The sequence below is a fragment of the Scyliorhinus canicula genome, chromosome 7 (assembly GCF_902713615.1).
Source record: "Scyliorhinus canicula chromosome 7, sScyCan1.1, whole genome shotgun sequence".
Lineage (NCBI taxonomy): Eukaryota > Metazoa > Chordata > Chondrichthyes > Carcharhiniformes > Scyliorhinidae > Scyliorhinus > Scyliorhinus canicula.
Window position 1 is genome coordinate 1,834,433 of NC_052152.1, and position 26,723 is coordinate 1,861,155.

Consider the following 26,723-nt stretch of genomic DNA (forward strand, 5'->3'; position numbering starts at 1 on the left):
CCCAGTGAGAGTCAGGACCTTCAGGAACTGTGTCCCAGTGAGAGTCAGCACCTTCAGGAACTGTGTCCCAGTGAGAGTCAGCACCTTCAGGAACTGTATCCCAGTGAGAGTCAGCACCTTCAGGAACTGTCGCCCAGTGAGAGTCAGCACCTTCAGGAACTGTGTCCCAGTGAGAGTCAGCACCTTCAGGAACTGTATCCCAGTGAGAGTCAGCACCTTCAGGAACTGTCCCCCAGTGAGAGTCAGCACCTTCAGGAACTGTGTCCCAGTGAGAGTCAGCACCTTCAGGAACTGTATCCCAGTGAGAGTCAGCACCTTCAGGAACTGTCCCCCAGTGAGAGTCAGCACCTTCAGGAACTGTGTCCCAGTGAGAGTCAGCACCTTCAGGAACTGACCCCCAGTGAGAGTCAGCACCTTCAGGAACTGTGTCCCAGTGAGAGTCAGCACCTTCAGGAACTGTCCCCCAGTGAGAGTCAGCACCTTCAGGAACTGTGTCCCAGTGAGAGTCAGCACCTTCAGGAACTGTGTCCCAGTGAGAGTCAGCACCTTCATCAACTGTATCCCAGTGAGAGTCAGCACCTTCAGGAACTGTGTCCCAGTGAGAGTCAGCACCTTCAGGAACTGTGTCCCAGTGAGAGTCAGCACCTTCAGGAACTGTATCCCAGTGAGAGTCAGCACCTTCAGGAACTGTGTCCCAGTGAGAGTCAGCACCTTCAGGAACTGTGTCCCAGTGAGAGTCAGCACCTTCAGGAACTGTATCCCAGTGAGAGTCAGCACCTTCAGGAACTGTCCCCCAGTGAGAGTCAGCACCTTCAGGAACTGTGTCCCAGTGAGAGTCAGCACCTTCAGGAACTGACCCCCAGTGAGAGTCAGCACCTTCAGGAACTGTGTCCCAGTGAGAGTCAGCACCTTCATCAACTGTATCCCAGTGAGAGTCAGCACCTTCAGGAACTGTGTCCCAGTGAGAGTCAGCACCTTCAGGAACTGTGTCCCAGTGAGAGTCAGCACCTTCAGGAACTGTATCCCAGTGAGAGTCAGCACCTTCAGGAACTGTGTCCCAGTGAGAGTCAGTACCTTCAGGAACTGTGTCCCAGTGAGAGCCAGCACCTTCAGGATCTGTGTCCCAGTGAGAATGAGCACCTTCAGGAACTGTGTCCCAGTGAGAGTCAGCACCTTCAGGAACTGTATCCCAGTGAGAGTCAGCACCTTCAGGAACTGTCTCCCAGTGAGAGTCAGCACCTTCAGGAACTGTATCCCTGCCAGTATGTGACCCAATGGCGTGTGAGAGGACTCTGGAACCACTCGCTACTTTGGTCAAGAAGCTGCATTTGAAGATGGGATTTTATTACATGCGGAAGCAGTCCACCCAGACAAGACGGAAGGTGGGGGGAGAGGGGTTTTACACTGTGATACTTACCGACCCGTACAAGATTCCTTTGCTGGTTATTGCGAGAAAGTGTCGAGTGACGACAGCTCGAATGGCAACAATCCCAATCTTCACTGATAATAGCTGCATAATACCTGCCAGATAGACAAATGCAATCAAATGAGGGAGCTGGATCAACACAGGGTGCTGGGGGAGAGGGGTTACTGAGTGACAGTGTGAGGGAGCTGGATTAACATCAGTAGAGATACAGTCTGTAACACATGGTGCTGGGGGAGAGGGGTTACTGAGTGACAGTGTGAGGGAGCTGGATTAACATCAGTAGAGATACAGTCAGTAACACAGGGTGCTGGGGGAGAGGGGTTACTGAGTGACAGTGTGAGAGAGCTGGATTAACATTAGTAGAGATACAGTCAGTAACACAGGGTGCTGGGTGAGAGGGGTTACTGAGTGACAGTGTGAGGGAGCTGGATTAACATCAGTAGAGATACAGTAAGTAACACAGGGTGCTGGGGGAGAGGGGTTACTGAGTGACAGTGTGAGGGAGCTGGGAGAGAGGGGTTACTGAGTGACAGTGTGAGGGAGCTGGATTAACATCAGTAGAGATACAGTGAGGAACACAGGGTGCTGGGGGAGAGGGGTTACTGAGTGACAGTGTGATGGAGCTGGGAGAGAGGGGTTACAGAGTGACAGTGTGAGTGAGCTGGATTAACATCAGTAGAGATACAGTCAGTAACACAGGGTGCTGGGGGAGAGGGGTTACTGAGTGACAGTGTGAGGGAGCTGGGAGAGAGGGGTTACAGAGTGACAGTGTGAGAGAGCTGGATTAACATCAGTAGAGATACAGTCAGTAACACAGGGTGCTGGGGGAGAGGGGTTACTGAGTGACAGTGTGAGGGAGCTGGATTAACATCAGTAGAGATACAGTCAGTAACACAGGGTGCTGGGGGAGAGGGGTTACTGAGTGACAGTGTGAGGGAGCTGGATTAACATCAGTAGAGATACGGCCAGTAACACAGGGTGCTGGGGGAGAGAGGTTACTGAGTGACAGTGTGAGGGAGCTGGATTAACATCAGCTGAGATACAGTCAGTAACACAGGGTGCTGGGGGAGAGGGGTTACTGAGTGACAGTGTGAGGGAGCTGGATTAACATCAGTAGAGATACAGTCAGTAACACAGGGAGCTGGGGCAGAGGGGTTACTGAGTGACAGTGTGAGGGAGCTGGATTAACATCAGTAGGGAAACAGTCAGTAACACAGGGTGCTGGGGGAGAGGGGTTACTGAGTGACAGTGTGAGGGAGCTGGATTAACATCAGTAGGGATACAGTCAGTAACACAGGGTGCTGGGGGAGAGGGGTTACTGAGTGACAGTGTGAGGGAGCTGGATTAACATCAGTAGGGATACAGTCAGTAACACAGGGTGCTGGGGGGAGAGGGGTTACTGAGTGAGTGTGAGGGAGCTGGATTAACATCAGTAGAGATACAGTCAGTAACACAGGGTGCTGAGGGAGAGGGGTTACTGAGTGACAGTGTGAGGGAGCTGGGGGAGAGGGGTTACTGAGTGACAGTGTTGGGGAGCTGGATTAACATCAATACAGATACAGTCAGTAACACAGGGTGCTGGGGGAGAGGGGTTACTGAGTGGCAGTGTGAGGGTGCTGGGGAAGAGGGGTTACTGAGTGACAGTGTGAGGGAGCTGGATTAACATCAGTAGGGATACAGTCAGTAACACAGGGTGCTGGGGGAGAGGGGTTACTGAGTGACAGTGAGGGAGCTGGGGGAGAGGGGTCACTGAGTGACAGTGTGAGGGAGCTGGGGGAGAGGGGTTACTGAGTGACAGTGTGAGGGAGCTGGATTAACATCAGTAGGGATACAGTCAGTAACACAGGGTGCTGGGGGAGAGGGGTTACTGAGTGACAGTGTGAGGGAGCTGGGGGAGAGGGGTTACTGAGTGACAGTGTGAGGGAGCTGGATTAACATCAGTAGGGATACAGTCAGTAACACAGGGTGCTGGGGGAGAGGGGTTACTGAGTGACAGTATGAGGGAGCTGGATAAACATCAGTACAGACACAGTCAGTAACACAGGGTGCTGGGGGAGAGGGGTTACTGAGTGACAGTGTGAGGGAGCTGGATTAACATCAGTAGAGATACAGTCAGTAACACAGGGTGCTGGGGGAGAGGGGTTACTGAGTGACAGTGTGAGGGAGCTGGGGGAGAGGGGTTACTGAGTGACAGTGAAGGAGCTGGGGGAGAGGGGTCACTGAGTGACAGTGTGAGGGAGCTGGGGGAGAGGGGTTACTGAGTGACAGTGTGAGGGAGCTGGATTAACATCAGTAGAGATACAGTCAGTAACACAGGGTGCTGGGGGAGAGGGGTTACTGAGTGAGTGTGAGGGAGCTGGATTAACATCAGCAGAGATACAGTCAGTAACACAGGGTGCTGGGGGAGAGGGGTCACTGAGTGACAGTGTGAGGGAGCTGGGGGAGAGGGGTTACTGAGTGACAGTGTGAGGGAGCTGGATTAACAACAGTAGGGATACAGTCAGTAACACAGGGTGCTGGGGGAGAGGGGTTACTGAGTGACAGTGTGAGGGAGCTGGGAGAGAGGGGTTACTGAGTTACAGTGTGAGGGAGCTGGGGGAGAGGGGTTACTGAGTGACAGTGTGAGGGAGCTGGGAGAGAGGGGTTACTGAGTGACAGTGTGAGGGAGCTGGGGGAGAGGGGTTACTGAGTGTCAGTGTGAGGGAGCTGGGAGAGAGGGGTTACTGAGTGACAGTGTGAGGGAGCTGGATTAACATCAGTAGGGATACAGTCAGTAACACAGGGTGCTGGGGGAGAGGGGTTACTGAGTGACAGTGTGAGGGAGCTGGATTAACATCAGTAGAGATACAGTCAGTAACACAGGGTGCTGGGGGAGAGGGGTTACTGAGTGACAGTGTGAGGGAGCTGGGGGAGAGGGGTTACTGAGTGACAGTGAGGGAGCTGGGGGAGAGGGGTCACTGAGTGACAGTGTGAGGGAGCTGGGGGAGAGGGGTTACTGAGTGACAGTGTGAGGGAGCTGGATTAACATCAGCAGAGATACAGTCAGTAACACAGGGTGCTGGGGGAGAGGGGTCACTGAGTGACAGTGTGAGGGAGCTGGGGGAGAGGGGTTACTGAGTGACAGTGTGAGGGAGCTGGATTAACATCAGTAGGGATACAGTCAGTAACACAGGGTGCTGGGGGAGAGGGGTTACTGAGTGACAGTGTGAGGGAGCTGGATTAACATCAGTAGAGATACAGTCAGTAACACAGGGTGCTGGGGGAGAGGGGTTACTGAGTGACAGTGTGAGGGAGCTGGGGGAGAGGGGTTACTGAGTGACAGTGAGGGAGCTGGGGGAGAGGGGTCACTGAGTGACAGTGTGAGGGAGCTGGGGGAGAGGGGTTACTGAGTGACAGTGTGAGGGAGCTGGATTAACATCAGTAGGGATACAGTCAGTAACACAGGGTGCTGGGGGAGAGGGGTTACTGAGTGACAGTGTGAGGGAGCTGGGAGAGAGGGGTTACTGAGTTACAGTGTGAGGGAGCTGGGGGAGAGGGGTTACTGAGTGACAGTGTGAGGGAGCTGGGGGGGAGGGGTTACTGAGTGACAGTGTGAGGGAGCTGGGGGAGAGGAGTTACTGAGTGACAGTGTGAGGGAGCTGGATTAACATCAGTAGAGATACAGTCAGTAACACAGGGTGCTGTGGGAGAGGGGTTACTGAGTGACAGTGTGAGGGAGCTGGGGGAGAGGGGTTACTGAGTGACAGTGTGAGGGAGCTGGGGGAGAGGGGTTACTGAGTGACAGTGTGAGGGAGCTGGGGGGAGGCGTTACTGAGTGACAGTGTGAGGGAGCTGGGGGAGAGGGGTTACTGAGTGACAGTGTGAGGGAGCTGGGGGGGAGGGGTTACTGAGTGACAGTGTGAGGGAGCTGGGGGAGAGGGGTTACTGAGTGACAGTGTGAGGGAGCTGGGAGAGAGGGGTTACTGAGTGACAGTGTGAGGGAGCTGGATTTACATCAGTAGAGATACAGTCAGTAACACAGGGTGCTGGGGGAGAGGGGTTACTGAGTGACAGTGTGAGGGAGCTGGATTTACATCAGTAGAGATACAGTCAGTAACACAGGGTTCTGGGTGTGGCGGTATGACTAGGAGGTTTACGGTACCTATCTGCCATTGGTGCAGAGCACTCGCTGCCCATTGGCTCAGGTCGGTCATGTGCCTCTCTGCTGATTGGTTCCGGCTAGTCATGTGACTGTTCGCCCATTGGCCAAGAGGCAAGTAGTCCCGCCTACAAGGTGGGGTATAAGAACCCGTAGGACCTGGCAGTCGGCCTTTCTCTGTAAGTCGACTGCCTGGCTCACAACTAGTTGATTAAAGCCTGATATTCGCAACTTCTTCACGACTCAAGTCCAATTGATGGTACATCAATTTAATCAACTAGAATTTTGAAATGGAGCTTCGGATCAAACCAGACTGCCTCCGCATCAGCCCGCATGCTGCAAACGCATCAGCAACTTTTAAACATTGGCTGGCGTGTTTCAACAGCTACCTCTCCACCACAGGTAACCAACCCTCCAAGGAGCAGAAACTCCACATCCTCCACCCGTGTGTGGGCACCGCCGTCTACTCGATGATTGAGGATGAACAAGACTATGACGCGGCCATGGACCTTCTGAAAGGACAGTTTCTCAGGCCTGTTCGCCAAGTCTACGTACGGCATCGCCTGGCTACAAGGCAGCAGTTCCCTGGTGAGTCCCTTGATGAATTTTATTGGGCCCTCGTTGTCTTGGGGAGAAATTGCACCTGCCCGCAAATTACTGCGGCAGAACATACTGAACTGTTAATTCGGGAATTACATAGAATTTACAGTGCAGAAGGAGGCCATTCGGCCCATCAAGTCTGCACCGGCTCTTGGAAAGAGCACGCTACCCCTACCAAGGTCAATACCTCCACCCTATCCCCATAACTCAGTAACCCCACCCAACACTAAGGGCAATTTTGGACACTAAGGGCAATTTATCACGGCCAATCCACCTAACCTGCACATCTTTGGTCTGTGGGAGGAAACCGGAGCACCCGGAGGAAACCCACACAGACACAGGGGGAGGATGTGCAGACTCCGCACAGACAGTGACCCAAGCCGGAATCGAACCTGGGACCCTGGAGCTGTGAAGCGATTGTGCTGTCCACAATGTTACCGTGCTGCCCCTGAAGGCAGTCACATGAAGGTATGCAACCTTCTGCAATACGCCAGCGACTATTAGAAACGGACACTTTAAGCCTCTCTGAGGCACGGACCCTCGCATCCTCCCTGGTGGTTGCCGACCAAAACGCCCGTACATATGCCCCCGGCGGCGTGGCAGCCCCTTGGGCAATGTGGCACGCAGCCCCGCCAACTCCGACCCCCCCCCCAGGCCTGCGCTGCGGGGCGCCCCGATAAGCTTACAGGGCCCCGCTGTTATTTCTGTGGCCTAGCAAAGCAACCCCGCCCGTGCTGTCCGGCCCGCTCTGCAGTATGTAAGAGCTGCGGTAAGAAAGGTCACTATTCAGTGGCCTGCCAATCAAAGTCGGTCGCTGCTGTTGGGCGCAGCGACCGCGGATCGCCCCCCCCCCCCGCGCTCCTCCAGGGCCCCGCGCGGAACACAGGCCTCTCTGCCCCCGCTCCCAGCCACCACGAGCGACCCGCGGACCCCTTTGCCCCTGCCTCTAGCCACCACGAGCGACCCGCGGACCCCTTTGCCCCTGCCTCTAGCCACCACGAGCGACCCGCGGACCCCTTTGCCCCTGCCTCTAGCCACCACGAGTGACCCGCGGACCCCTTTGCCCCCGCTCCCAGCCACCACGAGCGACCCGCGGACCCCTTTGCCCCTGCCTCTAGCCACCACAAGTGACCCACGGGCATCACCATTTTGGGTCCCGGACCCCACGTGCGGGTCCCGGGTGCCGCCATTTTGGACCAATACAGAGGACCCCACCAGCGACTACTCCACAAGCGAAGACGACCCAGACCTCCTGCCACAACCCTCTGCAGCGACTCTCGACCAGTCGCGACCACGCACGCTCTCCACGGCGACGACACAGATCCTTCTCAATGGACACAAAACGAGCTGCCTACTAGACTCCGGGAGCACAGAGAGTTTTGTCCACCCCGATACGGTAAGACGCTGCGCGCTCCCCGTTCACCCGGTCAAGCAAAAGATAGCTCTAGCCTCTGGTTCGCACTCCGTCCACATCACCGGGTGCTGCGTAGCGGACCTCACGGTCCAGGGGAGGGTTTTTTTAAATTACCAACTCCTCATCCTCCCCCGCCTCTGCGCTCCGGCACTCTTGGGCCTGGATTTCCAGTGCAACCTGCAGAGCTTGACCTTTAAATTCGGCGGCCCTATTCCCCCCCTTACTGTCTGCAGCCTCTCGTCCCTCAAATTGGACCCCCCTTCCTTGTTTGCTAATCTCACCCCAGATTGTAAACCTGTCGCCACTAGGAGCAGACGGTACAGCGCCCAGGACCGGGCCTTCATCGGGTCCGAGGTCCAGAGGCTCCTTAAGGAAGGAGTCACCGAGGCCAGCAACAGTCCCTGGCGAGCCCAAGTGCTGGTGGTTCAGACTGGGGAGAAAAACCGGATGGTCATTGACTACAGTCAGACCATCAACAGGTTTACGCAGCTGGACGCGTATCCTCTCCCTCGTATTTCCGACCTGGTTAACAGGATCGCGAAGTACAAAGTCTTCTATCACCAGCTTCCCATCCGCGCGAGTGACCGCAAGTGCACCGCGTTCGAGGCTGATGGGCGCCTCTATCACTTTCTTAGGGTTCCATTTGGTGTCACAAATGGGGTCTCGGTCTTCCAACGGGAGATGGACCGAATGGTCGACAAGTACGGATTATGGGCTACCTTCCCGTATCTTGATAATGTCACCATCTGCGGCCACGACCAGCAGGACCATGACACCAACCTCCAGAAATTCCTCCAAACCGCAAAACTCCTTAACCTCACGAACAATAAGGATAAGTGCGTGTTTAGCACCGACCGCCTAGCCATCCTCGGCTACGTAGTGCGTAACGGAGTGATAGGCCCCGATCCTGAACGCATGCGCCCCCTGATGGAACTCCCTCTCCCCAATACCCCCAAATCCCTCAAACGCTGCCTGGGCTTCTTCTCATACTACGCCCAGTGGGTCCCCAACTACGCCGACAAAGCCCGCCCCCTCATCCAGTCCACCTCCTTTCCCCTGTCGATGGAGGCCCGCCAGGCCTTTAGCCGCATCAAAGCGGATATCGCAAAGGCCACGATACGCGCCATCGACGAGTCCCTCCCAGTCCAGGTCGAGAAAGACGAGTCTGATGTAGCTCTGGCGGCCACCCTGAACCAAGCGGGCAGACCCGTGGCCTTCTTCTCCCGGACCCTCCACGCTTCTGAAATCCGCCATTCCTCGGTGGAAAAGGAAGGCCAGGCCATAGTCGAAGCTGTGCGATATTGGAGACACTATCTGGCTGGCAGGAAGTTTACCCTCATCACAGACCAACGGTCAGTAGCCTTCATGTTTGACAATGCAGAGGGGCAAGATCAAGAACGACAAGATCTTGCGATGGCGGATCGAGTTGTCCACGTACAACTACGATATCTTGTATCGCCCTGGGAAGCTCAACGAGCCTTCCGATGCCCTGTCCCGCGGTACCTGCGTCAGCGCGCAGATTGACCGCCTCCGCACCCTCCACGCGAACCTCTGCCATCCAGGGGTAGCCCGCTTCTATCACTTTATCAAGACCCGCAACCTGCCCTACTCCATTGAGGAGGTCAGGACTGTGACGCGGGATTGCCACATTTGCGCAGAGTGCAAACCGCACTTCTACCGCCCCGAGCAAGCGCATCTGGTAAAGGCGTCCCGCCCTTTTGAACGTCTTAGCATGGACTTCAAGGGTCCCCTCCCCTCCAACAACCGCAACACCTACTTCTTAAGTCTGATTGACGAGTACTCCCGCTTCCCTTTCACCATCCCCTGACCCGACATGACCACGACAACCGTCATCAAGGCCCTCCTCTCCATTTTCAACCTGTTCGGCTACCCCGCATACATCCACAGAGACCGGGGGTCCTCCTTTATGAGCGACGAACTGCGTCAATTCCTGCTCAGCAGGGGCATCGCCTCTAGCAGGGCGACCAGTTATAACCCTCGGGATAACGGGCAGGTCGAGTGGGAGAATGGCACAGTCTGGAAGACCATACCACTGGCCCTCCGGTCCAGAGATCTCCCTATCTCCCACTGGCAAGAGGTCATTGTGGTGAATGTGATTCACACCGGATTATAATCTGTATATACATGTGCCTATATTGTAAGTGCAGTTGCACTACCTGACCACCCGGGGGAGTAGCTCTGGGAATGCTCGACAATTGTACGGGGCTTCTCCCTTGGCTCCGCCCAGGACTCCTCCCCCTGGTGCTGCTGTATAAAGATCAGTGCCACATGGTCAGCCGGCCAGTTCACCGAAAGTTCAATGGCTAACCGGCTGGCTCTGTTGTGAGTATATTAAAACCGCTATTCTAATCCTACAAACACGTGTCCGTAGAATTGTTGGTTCCAACAGTCATCCCCGACGCCCTCCATTCAATTCGGTCTCTCCTCTGCACTGCCACAAACCAAACGCCTCATGAACGTCTTCTCATTTTCCCCAGGAAGTCGTCCTCCGGATCCCCTCTCCCGACCTGGCTGGCCACCCCCGGGCCCATCTTGCTCCGGAAGCATGTGCGGGTGCACAAGTCCGACCCGTTGGTGGAACAAGTCCAGTTACTCCACGCTAACCCGCAGTACGTGTACGTGGAGTACCCCGACGGTCGGCAGGACACGGTCTCCCTTCGAGACCTGGCACCCGCCGGCGTGCGGCCCTAACCCCCCACATCAACACCCTGCACCCAGTCCCCCCCCCCCCCCCCCCACGGCCCCGCAACCCAGCGCACAGGAACCCCCTCCCCTGGCCAGAGCTTCACTAGCACCGACCAGGGGTATGGACACAGGATCACGACCGCCGCTCCCGGAGTCAAGGACGGCCACCGACCCAACGTCACCGGCACCGCTGCGACGGTCCAGCAGAACATCGAGGGCGCCCGACAGACTGATCGCGTCGATCTGATGTTCCACTGGACTTTTATCGGACTCCTTGTGTCATTCAGAGTCCCAATGTACAAGTTGCACATTCTTTTTTCATTTTTTCTATTTGTGTGCTGTTCATTGCCGTTCATTGTATCTGCACAGTCGTCGCGAGCCAGTGGGCAGCCGCCATTTACCTCGGTACACCTCGTTCTCTCTAGTAATACCACCAGTCCAACAGCCCCCCCCCTCTTCTTACCCCCCTCCCCCCCACCCCCCCGGCTTCTTTCTCCACAAGGGGTGAATGTGGTGGTATGACTAGGAGGTTTACGGTACCTATCTGCCATTGGTGCAGAGCACACGCTGCCCATTGGCTCAGGTCGGTCATGTTCCTCTCTGCTGATTGGTTCCGGCTAGTCATGTGACTGTTCACCCATTGGCCGAGAGGCAAGTAATCCTGCCTACGAGGCAGGGTATAAGAACCCGTAGGACCCGGCAGTCGGCCTTTCTCTGTAAGTCGACTGCCGGGCACACAACTCGTTGATTAAAGCCTGAGATATGGAACTTCTTCACGACTCGAGTCCAATTGATGGTACATCAATGAGGGGGGAGGGGTTACTGAGTGACAGTGTGAGGGAGTTGGATTAACATCAGCAGAGATACAGTCAGTAACAGAGGGTGCTGGGGGAGAGGGGTTACTGAGTGACAGTGTGAGGGAGCTGGATTAACATCAGTAGAGATACAGTCAGTAACACAGGGTGCTGGGGGAGAGGGGTTACTGAGTGACAGTGTGAGGGAGCTGGATTAACATCAGTAGAGATACAGTCAGTAACACAGGGTGCTGGGGGAGAGGGGTTACTGAGTGACAGTGTGAGGGAGCTGGATTAACATCAGTAGAGATACAGTCAGTAACACAGGGTGCTGGGGGAGAGGGGTTACTGAGTGACAGTGTGAGGGAGCTGGATTAACATCAGTAGAGGTACAGTCAGTAACACAGGGTGCTGGGGGAGAGGGGTTACTGAGTGACAGTGTGAGGGAGCTGGATTAACATCAGTAGGGATACAGTCAGTAACACAGGGTGCTGGGGGAGAGGGGTTACTGAGTGACAGTGTGAAGGAGCTGGATTAACATCAGTCGAGATACAGTCAATAACACGGTGCTGGGGGAGAGGGGTTACTCAGTGACAGTGTGAGGGAGCTGGATTAACATCAGTAGAGATACAGTCAGTAACACAGGGTGCTGGGGGAGAGGGGTTACTGAGTGACAGTGTGAGGGAGCTGGATTAACATCAGTAGAGATACAGTCAGTAACACAGGGTGCTGGGGGAGAGGGGTTACTGAGTGACAGTGTGAGGGAGCTGGGGGAGAGGCGTTACTGAGTGACAGTGTGAGGGAGCTGGATTAACATCAGTAGAGATACAGTCAGTAACACAGGGTGCTGGGGGAGAGGGGTTACTGAGTGACAGTGTGAGGGAGCTGGATTAACATCAGTAGAGATACAGTCAGTAACACAGGGTGCTGGGGGAGAGGGGTTACTGAGTGACAGTGTGAGGGAGCTGGATTAACATCAGTAGAGATACAGTCAGTAACACGGTGCTGGGGAGAGGGGTTACTGAGTGACAGTGTGAGGGAGCTGGATTAACATCAGTAGGGATACAGTCAGTAACACAGGGTGCTGGGGGAGAGGGGTTACTGAGTGACAGTGTGAGGGAGCTGGATTAACATCAGTAGAGATACAGTTAGTAACACAGGATGCTGGGGGAGAGGGGTTACTGAGTGACAGTGTGAGGGAGCTGGGGGAGAGGGGTTACTGAGTGACAGTGTGAGGGAGCTGGATTAACATCAGTAGAGATACAGTCAGTAACACAGGGTGCTGGGGGAGAGGGGTTACTGAGTGACAGCGTGAGGGAGCTGTATTAACATCAGTAGAGATACAGTCAGTAACACAGGGTGCTGGGGGAGAGGGGTTACTGAGTGGCAGTGTGAGGGAGCTGGGGGAGAGGCGTTACTGAGTGACTGTGAGGGAGCTGGATTAACATCAGTAGAGATACAGTCAGTAACATAGGGTACTGGGGAGAGGGGTTACTGAGTGACAGTGTGAGGGAGCTGGATTAACATGAGTAGAGATACAGTCAGTAACACAGGGTGCTGGGGGAGAGGGGTTACTGAGTGACAGTGTGAGGGAGCTGGATTAACATGAGTAGAGATACAGTCAGTAACACAGGGTGCTGGGGGAGAGGGGTTACTGAGTGACAGTGTGAGGGAGCTGGATTAACATGAGTAGAGATACAGTCAGTAACACAGGGTGCTGAGGGAGAGGGGTTACTGAGTGACAGTGTGAGGGAGCTGGGGGAGAGGGGTTACTGAGTGACAGTGTGAGGGAGCTGGATTAACATGAGTAGAGATACAGTCAGTAACACAGGGTGCTGGGGGAGAGGGGTTACTGAGTGACAGTGTGAGGGTGCTGGGGGGGAGGGGTTACTGAGTGACAGTGTGAGGGAGCTCGGGGAGAGGGGTTACTGAGTGACAGTGTGAGGGAGCTGGGGGGGAGGGGTTACTGAGTGACAGTGTGAGGGAGTTGGATTAACATCAGTACAGACACAGTCAGTAACAGGGTGCTGGGGGAGAGGGGTTACTGAATGACAGCGTGAGGGAGCTGGATTAACATCAGTAGGGATACAGTCAGTAACACAGGGTGCTGGGGGGGAGGGGTTACTGAGCGACAGTGTGAGGGAGCTGGGGGAGAGGGGTTACTGAGTGACAGTGTGAGGGAGCTGGATTAACATTAGTAGGGATACAGTCAGTAACACAGGGTGCTGGGGAGAGGGGTTACTGAGTGACTGTGAGGGAGCTGGATTAACATCAGTAGAGATACAGTCAGTAACACAGGGTGCTGGGGGAGAGGGGTTACTGAGTGACAGTGTGAGGGAGCTGGGGGGAGAGGGGTTACTGAGTGACAGTGTGAGGGAGCTGGATTAACATTAGCAGGGATACAGTCAGTAACACAGGGTGCTGGGGAGAGGGGTTACTGAGTGACTGTGAGGGAGCTGGATTAACATCAGTAGAGATACAGTCAGTAACACAGGGTGCTGGGGGAGAGGGGTTACTGAGTGACAGTGTGAGGGAGCTATATTAACATCAGTAGAGATACAGTCAGTAACACAGGGTGCTGGGGGAGGGGGTTACTGAGTGACTGTGAGGGAGCTGGATTAACATTAGTAGAGATACAGTCAGTAACACAGGGTGCTGGGGGAGAGGGGTTACTGAGTGACAGTGTGAGGGAGCTATATTAACATCAGTAGAGATACAGTCAGTAACACAGGGTGCTGGGGGAGGGGGTTACTGAGTGACTGTGAGGGAGCTGGATTAACATCAGTAGAGATACAGTCAGTAACATGGACCACGGCAGATACTCTGGAGTTAATTACAAACTGAAAGTTAAGATGGAAAGTGTAGTTGAAAGGTGGGGTGTGCGCTACCCAGGATTTTATTGCAGGCTGGAATCTATTTGAATGATTAGTTAACGTATATATTAAATAATGTAATTCTTTTCAATATTCTAAAAACCTCAATCAAATTACAATTTAACTTCCCATTTCATTAGAATGGTAATATGATGGTTATTGTAATACCCGCACGAGGCTTACAGGGTTGGAATGCGTGCCTTCCCCGTGTTCCTGCGGAGTACACACTCCCCCCGCTAGGGGTGGGGTATCTCAATTAGCTCGAGCATTTGAGGTCGGCCAGCAAGGAACCAAGCTGGAACCCAGCAGGGGTCAACCGGGTAATGTGTATATCGTTCAGGTGAATAAAACTTTGTTTCTTATTTTACTCGGTGTGGACCCCCGTGTCCTTATTAAAGTGGCGAGGAGGAGTAAACTAGCTGATTATGGATGCTGCGGCCTATTCAACTGAGCCACCTTCCCAATTTCTGGACCAAGTTTGGATTTCATTGATTGGCCATGCCTCTGTTTAGGGGTGAGATATATTTGACACAGGTGTTGGAGGCTGGAACCAATATGCTGAATTAATGCGTTATTTCCTCCGGGACAGTATCACGGAGAATGAAGGCCAAACGGTCCTTCGGTCCGCAAATGTTCGGGGTGATCTGGAGTCTGACCCGAACATTCGACCAGATTGTGACAATTGTGGGGCAACACTTTAACCCAACCCCGTCAATAATCATTCAAAGATATTGATTTAATACAGCAGAGAGATCCACTGGAGATTCAAACACCGAGTTTGTATCGCGGCTATGGAATATTTTGTTTTTATTTACGGGATGTGGGCGTCGCTGGTTAGGCCAGCATTTATTGACCATCCTTAGTCGCCCTTCAGAAGGTAGTGGTGAGCCGCCTTCTTGAACCGCTGCAGTCCCTCAGGTGTAGGTACACCCACAGTACTGTTAGGGAGGGAGTTCCAGGATGTTGCCGCAGTGACAGTGAAGGAACGGTGATATATTTCCCAGTCAGGGTGGGGAGTGACTTGGAGGGGAACCTCCAGGTGGTGGGGTTCCCAGGTATCTGCTGCTCTTGTTCCTCTAGATGGTAGCGGACGTCGGTTTGGAAGCTGCTGCCTGAGGAACTTTGGTGAGTTACTGCAGTGCATCTTGTAGATGGTACACACGGCTGCCACTGTGCGTCGGTGGTGTAGGGAGAGGATGTTTGTGGAAGGGGAGCAATCAAGCGGGGCTGCTTTGTCCTGGATGGTGTTGAGCTTCTTGAGTGTTGTTGGAGCTGCGCTCATCCAGGCAAGTGGAGAGTATTCCATCACACTCCTGACTTGTTCCTTGTAGATGGTGGACAGGCTTTGGGGAGTCAGGAGGTGAGTTATTCGCTGTAGGATTCTGAGCCTCTGACCTACCCTGGTAGCCACAGTATTAATGTGGCTGGGTCCAGTTCAGTTTCTGATCAATGGTAACCTCCCCCAGGATGTTGATTGTGGGGGATTCAGTGATGGTAATGCCATTGAGTGTCGAAGGGCGATGGTTAGATCCTCTCTTGTAGGAGATGGTCATTGCCTGGCACTTGTGTGGCGTGAATGTAACTTGCCACTTGTCAGCCCCAAGCCTGGATATTGTCCAGGTCTTGCTGCATTTGGAAATGGACTGCTTCATTATCTGAGGAGTCGCGAATGGTGCTGAACATTGTGCCGTCATCAGCAAACATCCCCACTTCTGACCTTATGATGGAAGGGAGGTCATTGACTCACCCGGTCCGCATGCCCTATACCATCCGGCATTGAATGGTTTGGCAGAGATGGCAGTGCAGACATTTAAACGGGGGCTCAAGGAAGAAAGTCAGGCTTGATGGACACAAGACTGGCAAGATTTGTATTCTTGTACTGGACCGCACCACACGCAGTAACTGGGATAGACCCCGCTGAGATGTTAATGGGTTGTAGGCTTTGTACACGACTGACATCAGTGTGAAGTAACCCGGATACTTTGAATTAATACTTTTCTTCAGTGTTCACCAAGGAGAGGGGCCATGTTTTTGAGGATGAGAGTGTGATACAGGCGGGTAGGCTGGAGGAGGTAGATGTTCTGAGGAAGGATGTATTAGCAATTTTGAAAAACCTTAGGGTCGACAAGTCCCCTGGGCCAGATGGGATATATCCATGGATTCTTTGGGAGGCAAGGGATGAGATTGCAGAGCCTTTGGCTTTGATCTTTGGGTCCTCACTGTCCACGGGGATAGTGCCAGAGAACTGGAGAGTGGCAAATATTGTTCCTCTGTTCAAGAAAGGGAATAGGAATGACCCTGGTAATTATAGGCCAGTCAGTCTTAACTCGGTGGTGGGTAAGTTAATGGAAAAGGTCCTGAAGGATAGGATTTATGACCATTTGGAAAGATGCAGCTTAATCCGGGATAGTCAACGCGGATTCGTGAAGGGTAAGTCTTGCCTCACAAATTTAATTGAATTCTTTGAGGAGGTAACTAATTGTGTAGATGAAGGTAGAGCAGTTAGTGTCGTATACATGGATTTTAGTAAGGCGTTTGATAAGGTTCCCCATGGTCGGCTCATGAAGAAAGTAAGGAGGTGTGGGATAGAGGGAAATTTGGCCAATTGGATAAGTAACTGGCTATCACATAGAAGGCAGAGGGTGGTGGTGGATGGAAAATTTTCAGACTGGAGACCAGTTACCAGCGGCGTACCACAGGGATCAGTGCTGGGTCCTCTGCTGTTTGTGATTTTTATCAATGACTTGGAGGAGGGGACTGAAGGGTGGGTCAGTAAATTTGCTGATGACACCAAGATTAGTGGAGTAGTGGATGAGGTGGAGGGCTGTTGTAGGCTGAAAAGAGACATTGATAGGATGCAGAGCTGGGCTGAAAAATGGCAGATGGAGTTTAACTCTGATAAGTGCGAGGTGAACTTTCCAAGCATGAGGGCGTTGGAGGAGAAGTTTGGGCTGGCGGGAGGGAATGACTTTAGATACTTACAGGTGAGGGATTTTGTCCGCAGACTGGTGCTGTCCTTCCCACACCGCCCGCCAAAGGGGCGGCAGGACAGGGTAGTTTCTAGGGGAGAGGTAGGTGAGGGTAGACTCTCAGATATTTACAAAGAACTAATGAGAGCAGAGGATACGCACACTGATAAGCTGAAGCTTAAGTGGGAGGAGGAGCTCGGGGGGGAGATGGAGGACGGTATCTGGGCAGAAGCTCTGGGCAGAGTAAATACGATCGCAGCATGTGCCAGGCTCAGCCTGATCCAGTTTAAGGTCGTGCACCGGGCCCACATGACGGTGGCCCGGATGAGCAGATTCTTCGGACTGGAGGACGTGTGCTAGATGCGCCGGAGGGCCGGCTAACCACATGCACATGTTCTGGTTGTGCCCTAGACTCAGGGGGTACTGGCCGGGTTTCGCGGACATCATGTCCCGGGTTTTGAAAACTGGGGTGGTAATAAGCCCTGAGGTTAGCCCTGAGAGAGAGGCCGATGTCTTGGCCTTTGCTTCCCTGGTAGCCCGGGGCGAATACTGTTGGCATGGAGGGACTCAAAGCCCCCGAAGACCGAAGCTTGGCTATCGGACATGGCGAACTTTCTCAGTCTAGAAAAGGTTAAGTTTGCCTTGAGATTTCACTATCGGGGTTCGCCCAAGGTGGCAGCCATTCATTGACTTCTTCGCGGATAATTAATCGTCAGCAGGGGGGGGGGGGGGGGGGGGGGGGTGCAGGGTAGTGTGGAGGAGGGGGTGGTTTAGGTAGGTCCTTGCGACAATAGAGTCGTGGTTTGCACTCTGGGTTATTTGTATGGTACTATACAATGTCATTGTTCTATATGCCAAAAATACCTCAATAAAATTGACTATTAAAAAAAAGGCAATATTACAATAATCATTGGGGACTTCAATATGTAGGTGGACTGGGAAAATCAGCTTGGTAATGGATCCCAAGAAAATGGAATTTGTGGAATGTCTAAGAGATGGTTTTTTGGAGCAGCTTGTGAACGTGCCTACGAGGGGACAGGCAATTCTGGATTTGCTGATGTGTAATGAGGCAGACTTGATTCGGGAACTTAGGGTGAAGGAACAGGGAACTTAGGGAGCAGTGACCACAATATGATAGAATTTACCCTGCAGTTTGAGAGGGAGAAGTTGCAATCGGATGTAACAGTATTACAATTAAATAAGGGGAACTACAAAGACATGAAGGAAGAGCTGGCCAGAGTTGATTGGAGAAGGAGCCCAGCAGGGAAGACAGTGGAACAGCAATGGCAGGAGGTTTGGGGGGGTTATTCAGGAGTCAGAAATTCATCTCAAGGAGCAGGAAACATGCTAAGGGGAGGACAAGGCATCCATAGCTGACGAGGGATGTCAAGGACAGAATAAAGGGTAAAGAAAAAGCATACAAAGTGGTGAGGATTAGTGGGAAACCAGAGGATTGGGAAGCCTTTAAAAGCGAGCAGAGGACAACTAAAAAAGCAATAAGAGGGGAGAAGATGAAGTACGAGGGCAAGCTAGCTAGTAATATAAAGGAAGATAGGAAGAGATTTTTTCAATATATAAAAGGTAAGAGAGAGGCAAAAATAGACATTGGACCACTAGAAAATATGGCTGGAGAAGTAATAATAGGAAACAAAGAAATGGCAGACGAACTGAACTTTGCATCAGTCTTCACGGTGGAAGACACCAGTGGGATGTCAGAGCTCCAGGAGAACCAGGGGGCATGGGTGAGTGCAGTGACCATCACTAAGGAGAAGGTTCTGGGGAAACTGAAAGGTCTGAAGGTGGATAAGTCACCTGGACCGGATGGACTGCAACCCAGGGTCCTAAAAGAGATAGCTGAGGAAATTGTGGAGGCATTGTTGGTGATCTTTCAGGAATCACTGGAGGCAGGAAGGGTCCCAGAGGGCTGGAAGGTGGCTAATGTAACACCCCTGTTTAAGAAGGGAGGGAGGCAGAAGACGGGAAATTATAGGCCGGTTAGCCTGACTTCGGTCATTGATAAGATTTTAGAGTCTGTTATTAAAGATGAGATCGCGGTGTATTTGGAAGTGCACGGTAAAATAGGACTGAGTCAGCACGGCTTTGTCAAAGGGAGGTCATGTCTGACAAATCTGTTAGAGTTCTTTGAGGAGGTAACAAGCAAGTTAGACCAAGGAGTACAAGTAGACATGATTTATTTAGATTTCCAGAAGGCCTTTGACAAGGTGCCGCATAGGAGGCTGTTAAATAAGTTAAGAGCCCATGGTGTTAAGGGTAAGATCCTGGCATGGATAGAGGATTGGCTGACTGGCAGAAGGCAGAGAGTGGGGATAAAGGGGTCTTTTTCAGGATGGCAGCCGGTGACTTGTGGTGTGACTCAGGGTCGATGCTGGAAACACAACTTTTCACAATATACATTAATGATCTGGAAGAAGGTACTGAAGGCGCTGTTGCTAAGTTTGCAGATGATACAAAGATCTGTCGAGGGACAGGTAGTATTTAGGAAGCAGGGGGGCTGCAGAAGGACTTGGACAGGCTAGGAGAGTGGGCAATGAAGTGGCAAATGAAATACAATGTGGAAAAGTGTGAGGTTATGCACTTTGGAAGGAGGAACCTAGGCACAGACTATTTTCTAAATGGGGAAATGCTTCGGAAATCAGAAGCACAAAGGGACTTGGGAGTCCTTGTTCACGATTCTCTGAAGGTTGTTGTGCAGGTTCAGCTGGCAGTTAAGAAGGCAAATGCAATGTTAGCATTCATGTCAAGAGGGCTAGAACACAAGACCAGGGATGTACTTCTGAGGCTGTGTAAGGCTCTGGTCAGACCCCATTTGGAGTATTGTGAGCAGTTTTGGGCCCCGTATCTAAGGAAGGATGTGTTGGCCTTGGAAAGGGTCCAGAGGAGGTTCACAAGAATGATCCCTGGAATGAAGAGCTTGTCGTATGAGGAACGGTTGAGGACTCTGGGTCTGTACTCGTTGGAGTTTAGAAGGATGAGAGGGGATCTTATTGAAACTTACAGGATACTGCAAGGCCTGGATAGAGTGGATGTGGAGAGGATGTTTCCATTTGTAGAAAAAACTAGAACCAGAGGAGACCATCTTAGACGAAAGGGACGATCCTTTAAAGCAGAGATGAGGAGGAATTTCTTCAGCCAGAGGGTGGTGAATCTGTGGAACTCTTTGCCGCAGAAGGCTGTGGGAGCCAAATCACTGAGTGTCTTTAAGACAGAGATAGATAGGTTCTTGATTAATGAGGGGATCAGGGGTTATGGGGAGAAGGCAGGAGAATGGGGATGAGAAAAATATCAGCCATGGTGGAATGGCGGAGCAGACTCGATGGGCCGAGTGGCCTAATTCTGCTCCTATGTCTTATGGTCTAAGACATAAATTTCTTTCTTTTAAAAAAAAAAAAATTTAGAGTACCCAATTATTATTCGTTTTTTCCAATTAAGACGCAATTTAGCGCGGCCAATCCACCTAGCCTGCACATCTTTGGGTTGTGGGGGTGAAACCCACGCAGACACGGGGAGAATGTGCAAACCCCACACAGACAGTGACCCAGAGCCAGGATTCGAACCCGGGTCCTCAGCGCCGTGAGGCAGCAGTGCTAACTGGTGTGTTAGGCAGGCTGGGTCGACAGGCTGGACTGTAGCGAGAGACAGACTTCCAACACTTGATGAGATGCAACACGATTGTATTTAACATCTAAACTATTATAAATGTTCAACTGTGGGTTGACACTATACTGACTTGACTGGAAACCTAGTACTAGCCTAACCAGACTAACTGACTACCACATGGTGTTTGCACTGACTAGCTCATGGACCCTGACTGTCTCAGTGGCTGGGTCCAGAGAGAGCGGGAAACCTAGTGCCCTCTGGCTTTATAGTGGGAGTGTCCTGTCTGGTGATTGGCTGCTCTGTGCTGTGTGCTTACTGGTCATCCTGTGTGTCAATCACTGCCTGTCTGCACTTTAATTATATACATGAGTGGATATTATGACACTAACCACTACGGAACATGCCGCCCTATTTAAGACATAGATGAGGGGGAAAAAATTCTCTGAGGATTGAGGGTCTCTGGAACTCTCTTCCTCAAAAGGTGGTGTGAGCTGCATTCTTGATGATCAAGGGGGTGAAAGGTTAGGGGGGGTGGGCAGGAATGTGGGGTTGAAGTTACGATTAGATCAGCCGTGATCTTATAGAGTGTTGGATAGGGTCGAGGAGCCGAGTTCAATATTATCTTTACTTCTTTTATCATCTTGATCCTTTCATTGGCTCAGTAGAATCATTGCTTTTTCGGGGTCTATGGTGGGTCTGTATTGAGCTAAATCACTGTTAAAATTTCCAGTATTTGTCATTTTGCACGGTAACATTTTTGACCAATTTGTTTTGTGTAACTGTGTCTGATCCTGTTAAACCTGCCTTGATCCTAATCAGGGTTGTGTTGTGGACAGGGAACAGATTTAAATTTAGTCAACTCACCCCCAGGAGGCAAGTTGAACATTTAAACTTTGCAAAGAGTCTGGAAGCCACAGGTTTAAAATAGAGACAGAAGATTGTGAGCTGGGTAGTTTGTTACTCTGTGGCCAGAGAGAGAGAGTTAATGTTTCACATCTGTCATCTTTCATCTTATTTCTGACTCTGCTGGTGACCTTCCTTCAGAGAATATCCTTCCATATTGTTCAGGAGGCAGCCCCGTGTAGACTGGGTGCTGCACACGCTGTGTGGTTTTCAGCTGAATTTGACTGTTAATCCTCTCTAATCTTGAAAGGATCATTCTGACTGATTAGCTTCAAGTGATTTTTACCATCTTGTTTGTTCAGAACCTGGTCCCAGTTGATGTGGAATCCTGTGCGAGCAGTACAGCTTCTCCCTGTCCCACCACTGGTACCAATTTCCTATTCACATCAGCCACACAACCCCCTAGGCATCCTCTCTGTCCTGTGTCGATTAGCACCAAGGCGTTGCTTTTAAATTTAGCTCCGAACTGCTGATTCTCCCTCAGCAGAACCTCCTCCATTTTGCTCCATATTTCATTGGACTCCCATTGACTACATCAAGATCTCCTGCTTCCCAATGAACAGGCTGCACCCCATTTACTCACCATAGTTAGTGCTGTGATGAGCGCCGTTGACAGTGCCATTGGGAAGGATCTGCAGGTGAAAGCCGATGCCAATGCTGCAGTACAGAAATTGCTGTTTCTTCTTGTTGCTCAGTCCAGTCTCCCCAGAGGTTCTCCAGTCCAACAACGGAGCAGCAAGTGTTGGATGTAGCTCTGGGAAATGAAGGGAAAGTGGCTGAGGTGAGAGTCGAAGGTCATCAACATACAGAGACCACATCATTGAGAGAAAAGAGACGAGAAAATATCAGACACAAGGCACAACTGTGTAAGAACCCATTTCAATCATTTAAGAAGCGACCGAGCTCAGCTGAACTAGAAACTGGGATTTCAGTAACAGAGAGAGAGAGTGTCTGAGCGGCCCGTCCCCCAGTGAGAGTCAGTGTGTGTGGGACCCCAGTGAGAGTCAGTGTGTGTGGGACCCGTCCCCAAGTGAGAGTCAGTGTGTGTGGGACCCGTACCCCAGTGAGAGTCAGTGTGTGTGGGACCCGTACCCCAGTGAGAGTCCGTGTGTGTGTGTGGGACCCGTACCCCAGTGAGAGTCAGTGTGTGTGGAACCCGTACCCCAGTGAGAGTCAGTGTGTGTGGGACCCGTCCCCAAGTGAGAGTCAGTGTGTGTGGGACCCGTACCCCAGTGAGAGTCAGTGTGTGTGGAACCCAGACCCCAGTGAGAGTCAGTGTGTGTGGGACCCACACCCCAGTGAGAGTCAGTGTGTGTGGAACCCGTACCCCAGTGAGAGTCAGTGTGTGTGGGACCCGTACCCCAGTGAGAGTCAGTGTGTGTGGGACCCACACCCCAGTGAGAGTCAGTGTGTGTGGAACCCGTACCCCAGTGAGAGTCAGTGTGTGTGGGACCCGTACCCCAGTGAGAGTCAGTGTGTGTGGGACCCGGACCCCAGTGAGAGTCAGTGTGTGTGGGACCCGTACCCCAGTGAGTGTCAGTGTGTGTGGGTCTGTACCCCAGTGAGTGTCAGTGTGTGTGGGACCCGTACCCCAGTGAGAGTCAGTGTGTGTGGGACCCGTACCCCAGTGAGAGTCAGTGTGTGTGGGTCTGTACCCCAGTGAGAGTCAGTGTGTGTGGGACCCGTACCCCAGTGAGAGTCAGTGTGTGTGGGACCCGTACCCCAGTGAGAGTCAGTGTGTGTGGGACCCGTACCCCAGTGAGAGTCAGTGTGTGTGAGACCCGTACCCCAGTGAGAGTCAGTGTGTGTGGGACACCAGTGAGAGTCAGTGTGTGTGGGACCCGTACCCCAGTGAGAGTCAGTGTGTGTGAGACCCGTACCCCAGTGAGAGTCAGTGTGTGTGGGACCCGTACCCCAGTGAGAGTCAGTGTGTGTGGGACACAGACCCCAGTGAGAGTCAGTGTGTGTGGGACCCGTACCCCAGTGAGAGTCAGTGTGTGTGGGACCCGTACCCCTGTGAGAGTCAGTGTGTGTGACCTGTACCCCAGTGAGAGTCAGTGTGTGTGGGTCTGTACCCCAGTGAGTGTCAGTGTGTGTGGGACCCGTACCCCAGTGAGAGTCAGTGTGTGTGGGACCCGTACCCCAGTGAGAGTCAGTGTGTGTGGGACCCGTACCCCAGTGAGAGTCAGTGTGTGTGGGACCCGTACCCCAGTGAGAGTCAGTGTGTGTGGGACCCGTACCCCAGTGAGAGTCAGTCTGTGTGGGACCCAGTGAGAGTCAGTGTGTGTGGGTCCCGTACCCAAGTGAGTGTCAGTGTGTGTGGGACCCTTACCCCAGTGAGAGTCAGTGTGTGTGGGACCCGTACCCCAGTGAGAGTCAGTGTGTGTGGGTCTGTACCCCAGTGAGGGTCAGTGTGTGTGGGACCCGTCCCCAAGTGAGAGTCTGTGTGGGACCTGTACCCCAGTCAGTGTGTGTGGAACCCGTACCCCAGTGAGAGTCAGTGTGTGTGGGACCCCTACCCCAGTGAGTGTCAGTGTGTGTGGGTCTGTACCACAGTGAGAGTCAGTGTGTGTGGGACCAATACCCCAGTGAGAGTCAGTCTGTGTGGGACCCGTACCCCAGTGAGAGTCAGTGTGTGTGGGACCCGTACCCCAGTGAGAGTCAGTGTGTGTGGGGCCCGTACCCCAGTGAGAGTAAGTGTGTGTGGGACCCGTACCCCAGTAAGAGTCAGTGTGGGACCCGTACCCCAGTGAGAGTCAGTGTGTTTGGGACCCGTACCCCAGTGAGAGTCAGTGTGTGGGACCCGTACCCCAGTGAGAGTCAGTGTGTGTGGGACCCGTACCCCAGTGAGAGTCAGTGTGTGTGGGACCCGTATCCCAGTGAGAGTCAGTGTGTGTGGGACCCATACCCCTGTGAGAGTCAGTGTGTGTGACCCGTACCCCAGTGAGAGTCAGTGTGTGTGGGACCCGTACCCCAGTGAGAGTCAGTGTGTGTGGGACCCGTACCCCAGTGAGAGTCAGTGTGTGTGGGACCCGTACCCCAGTGAGAGTCAATGTGTGTGGGACCCACACCCCAGTGAGAGTCAGTGTGTGTGGAACCCGTACCCCAGTGAGAGTCAGTGTGTGTGGGACCCGTACCCCAGTGAGAGTCAGTGTGTGTGGGACCCGGACCCCAGTGAGAGTCAGTGTGTGTGGGACCCGTACCCCAGTGAGTGTCAGTGTGTGTGGGTCTGTACCCCAGTGAGTGTCAGTGTGTGTGGGACCCGTACCCCAGTGAGAGTCAGTGTGTGAGGGACCCGTACCCCAGTGAGAGTCAGTGTGTGTGGGTCTGTACCCCAGTGAGAGTCAGTGTGTGTGGGACCCGTACCCCAGTGAGAGTCAGTGTGTGTGGGACCCGTACCCCAGTGAGAGTCAGTGTGTGTGGGACCCGTACCCCAGTGAGAGTCAGTGTGTGTGAGACCCGTACCCCAGTGAGAGTCAGTGTGTGTGGGACACCAGTGAGAGTCAGTGTGTGTGGGACCCGTACCCCAGTGAGAGTCAGTGTGTGTGAGACCCGTACCCCAGTGAGAGTCAGTGTGTGTGGGACCCGTACCCCAGTGAGAGTCAGTGTGTGTGGGACACAGACCCCAGTGAGAGTCAGTGTGTGTGGGACCCGTACCCCAGTGAGAGTCAGTGTGTGTGGGACCCGTACCCCTGTGAGAGTCAGTGTGTGTGACCTGTACCCCAGTGAGAGTCAGTGTGTGTGGGTCTGTACCCCAGTGAGTGTCAGTGTGTGTGGGACCCGTACCCCAGTGAGAGTCAGTGTGTGTGGGACCCGTACCCCAGTGAGAGTCAGTGTGTGTGGGGACCCGTACCCCAGTGAGAATCAGTGTGTGTGGGACCCGTACCCCAGTGAGAGTCAGTGTGTGTGGGACCCGTACCCCAGTGAGAGTCAGTCTGTGTGGGACCCAGTGAGAGTCAGTGTGTGTGGGTCCCGTACCCAAGTGAGTGTCAGTGTGTGTGGGACCCTTACCCCAGTGAGAGTCAGTGTGTGTGGGACCCGTATCCCAGTGAGAGTCAGTGTGTGTGGGTCTGTACCCCAGTGACGGTCAGTGTGTGTGGGACCCGTCCCCAAGTGAGAGTCTGTGTGGGACCTGTACCCCAGTCAGTGTGTGTGGAACCCGTACCCCAGTGAGAGTCAGTGTGTGTGGGACCCTACCCCAGTGAGTGTCAGTGTGTGTGGGTCTGTACCACAGTGAGAGTCAGTGTGTGTGGGACCAATACCCCAGTGAGAGTCAGTCTGTGTGGGACCCGTACCCCAGTGAGAGTCAGTGTGTGTGGGACCCGTACCCCAGTGAGAGTCAGTGTGTGTGGGGCCCGTACCCCAGTGAGAGTCAGTGTGTGTGGGACCCACACCCCAGTGAGAGTCAGTGTGTGTGGAACCCGTACCCCAGTGAGAGTCAGTGTGTGTGGGACCCGTACCCCAGTGAGAGTCAGTGTGTGTGGGACCCGGACCCCAGTGAGAGTCAGTGTGTGTGGGACCCGTACCCCAGTGAGTGTCAGTGTGTGTGGGTCTGTACCCCAGTGAGTGTCAGTGTGTGTGGGACCCGTACCCCAGTGAGAGTCAGTGTGTGTGGGACCCGTACCCCAGTGAGAGTCAGTGTGTGTGGGTCTGTACCCCAGTGAGAGTCAGTGTGTGTGGGACCCGTACCCCAGTGAGAGTCAGTGTGTGTGGGACCCGTACCCCAGTGAGAGTCAGTGTGTGTGGGACCCGTACCCCAGTGAGAGTCAGTGTGTGTGAGACCCGTACCCCAGTGAGAGTCAGTGTGTGTGGGACACCAGTGAGAGTCAGTGTGTGTGGGACCCGTACCCCAGTGAGAGTCAGTGTGTGTGGGACCCGTACCCCAGTGAGAGTCAGTGTGTGTGGGACCCGTACCCCAGTGAGAGTCAGTGTGTGTGGGACACAGACCCCAGTGAGAGTCAGTGTGTGTGGGACCCGTACCCCAGTGAGAGTCAGTGTGTGTGGGACCCGTACCCCTGTGAGAGTCAGTGTGTGTGACCTGTACCCCAGTGAGAGTCAGTGTGTGTGGGTCTGTACCCCAGTGAGTGTCAGTGTGTGTGGGACCCGTACCCCAGTGAGAGTCAGTGTGTGTGGGACCCGTACCCCAGTGAGAGTCAGTGTGTGTGGGACCCGTACCCCAGTGAGAATCAGTGTGTGTGGGACCCGTACCCCAGTGAGAGTCAGTGTGTGTGGGACCCGTACCCCAGTGAGAGTCAGTCTGTGTGGGACCCAGTGAGAGTCAG

At 53.3% G+C, this 26,723-nt stretch overlaps 1 protein-coding gene across 1 annotated transcript in view; it reads right to left on the reverse strand.

The window, feature by feature from the left end:
* Window positions 1-22,296, reverse strand: part of fgf9 (fibroblast growth factor 9) — a 36,596-nt gene extending 14,300 nt beyond the window's left edge. The window contains exons 1-2 of the mRNA XM_038801307.1: window positions 22,025-22,296; window positions 1,418-1,521 (exon numbers count right to left, since the gene is read on the reverse strand). Coding sequence (XP_038657235.1) covers window positions 1,418-1,521; window positions 22,025-22,262 — 342 coding nt within the window. The 5' untranslated portion in view covers window positions 22,263-22,296. The remainder of the gene's footprint in view (window positions 1-1,417; window positions 1,522-22,024) is intronic.
* Window positions 22,297-26,723: the final 4,427 nt, after the last annotated feature.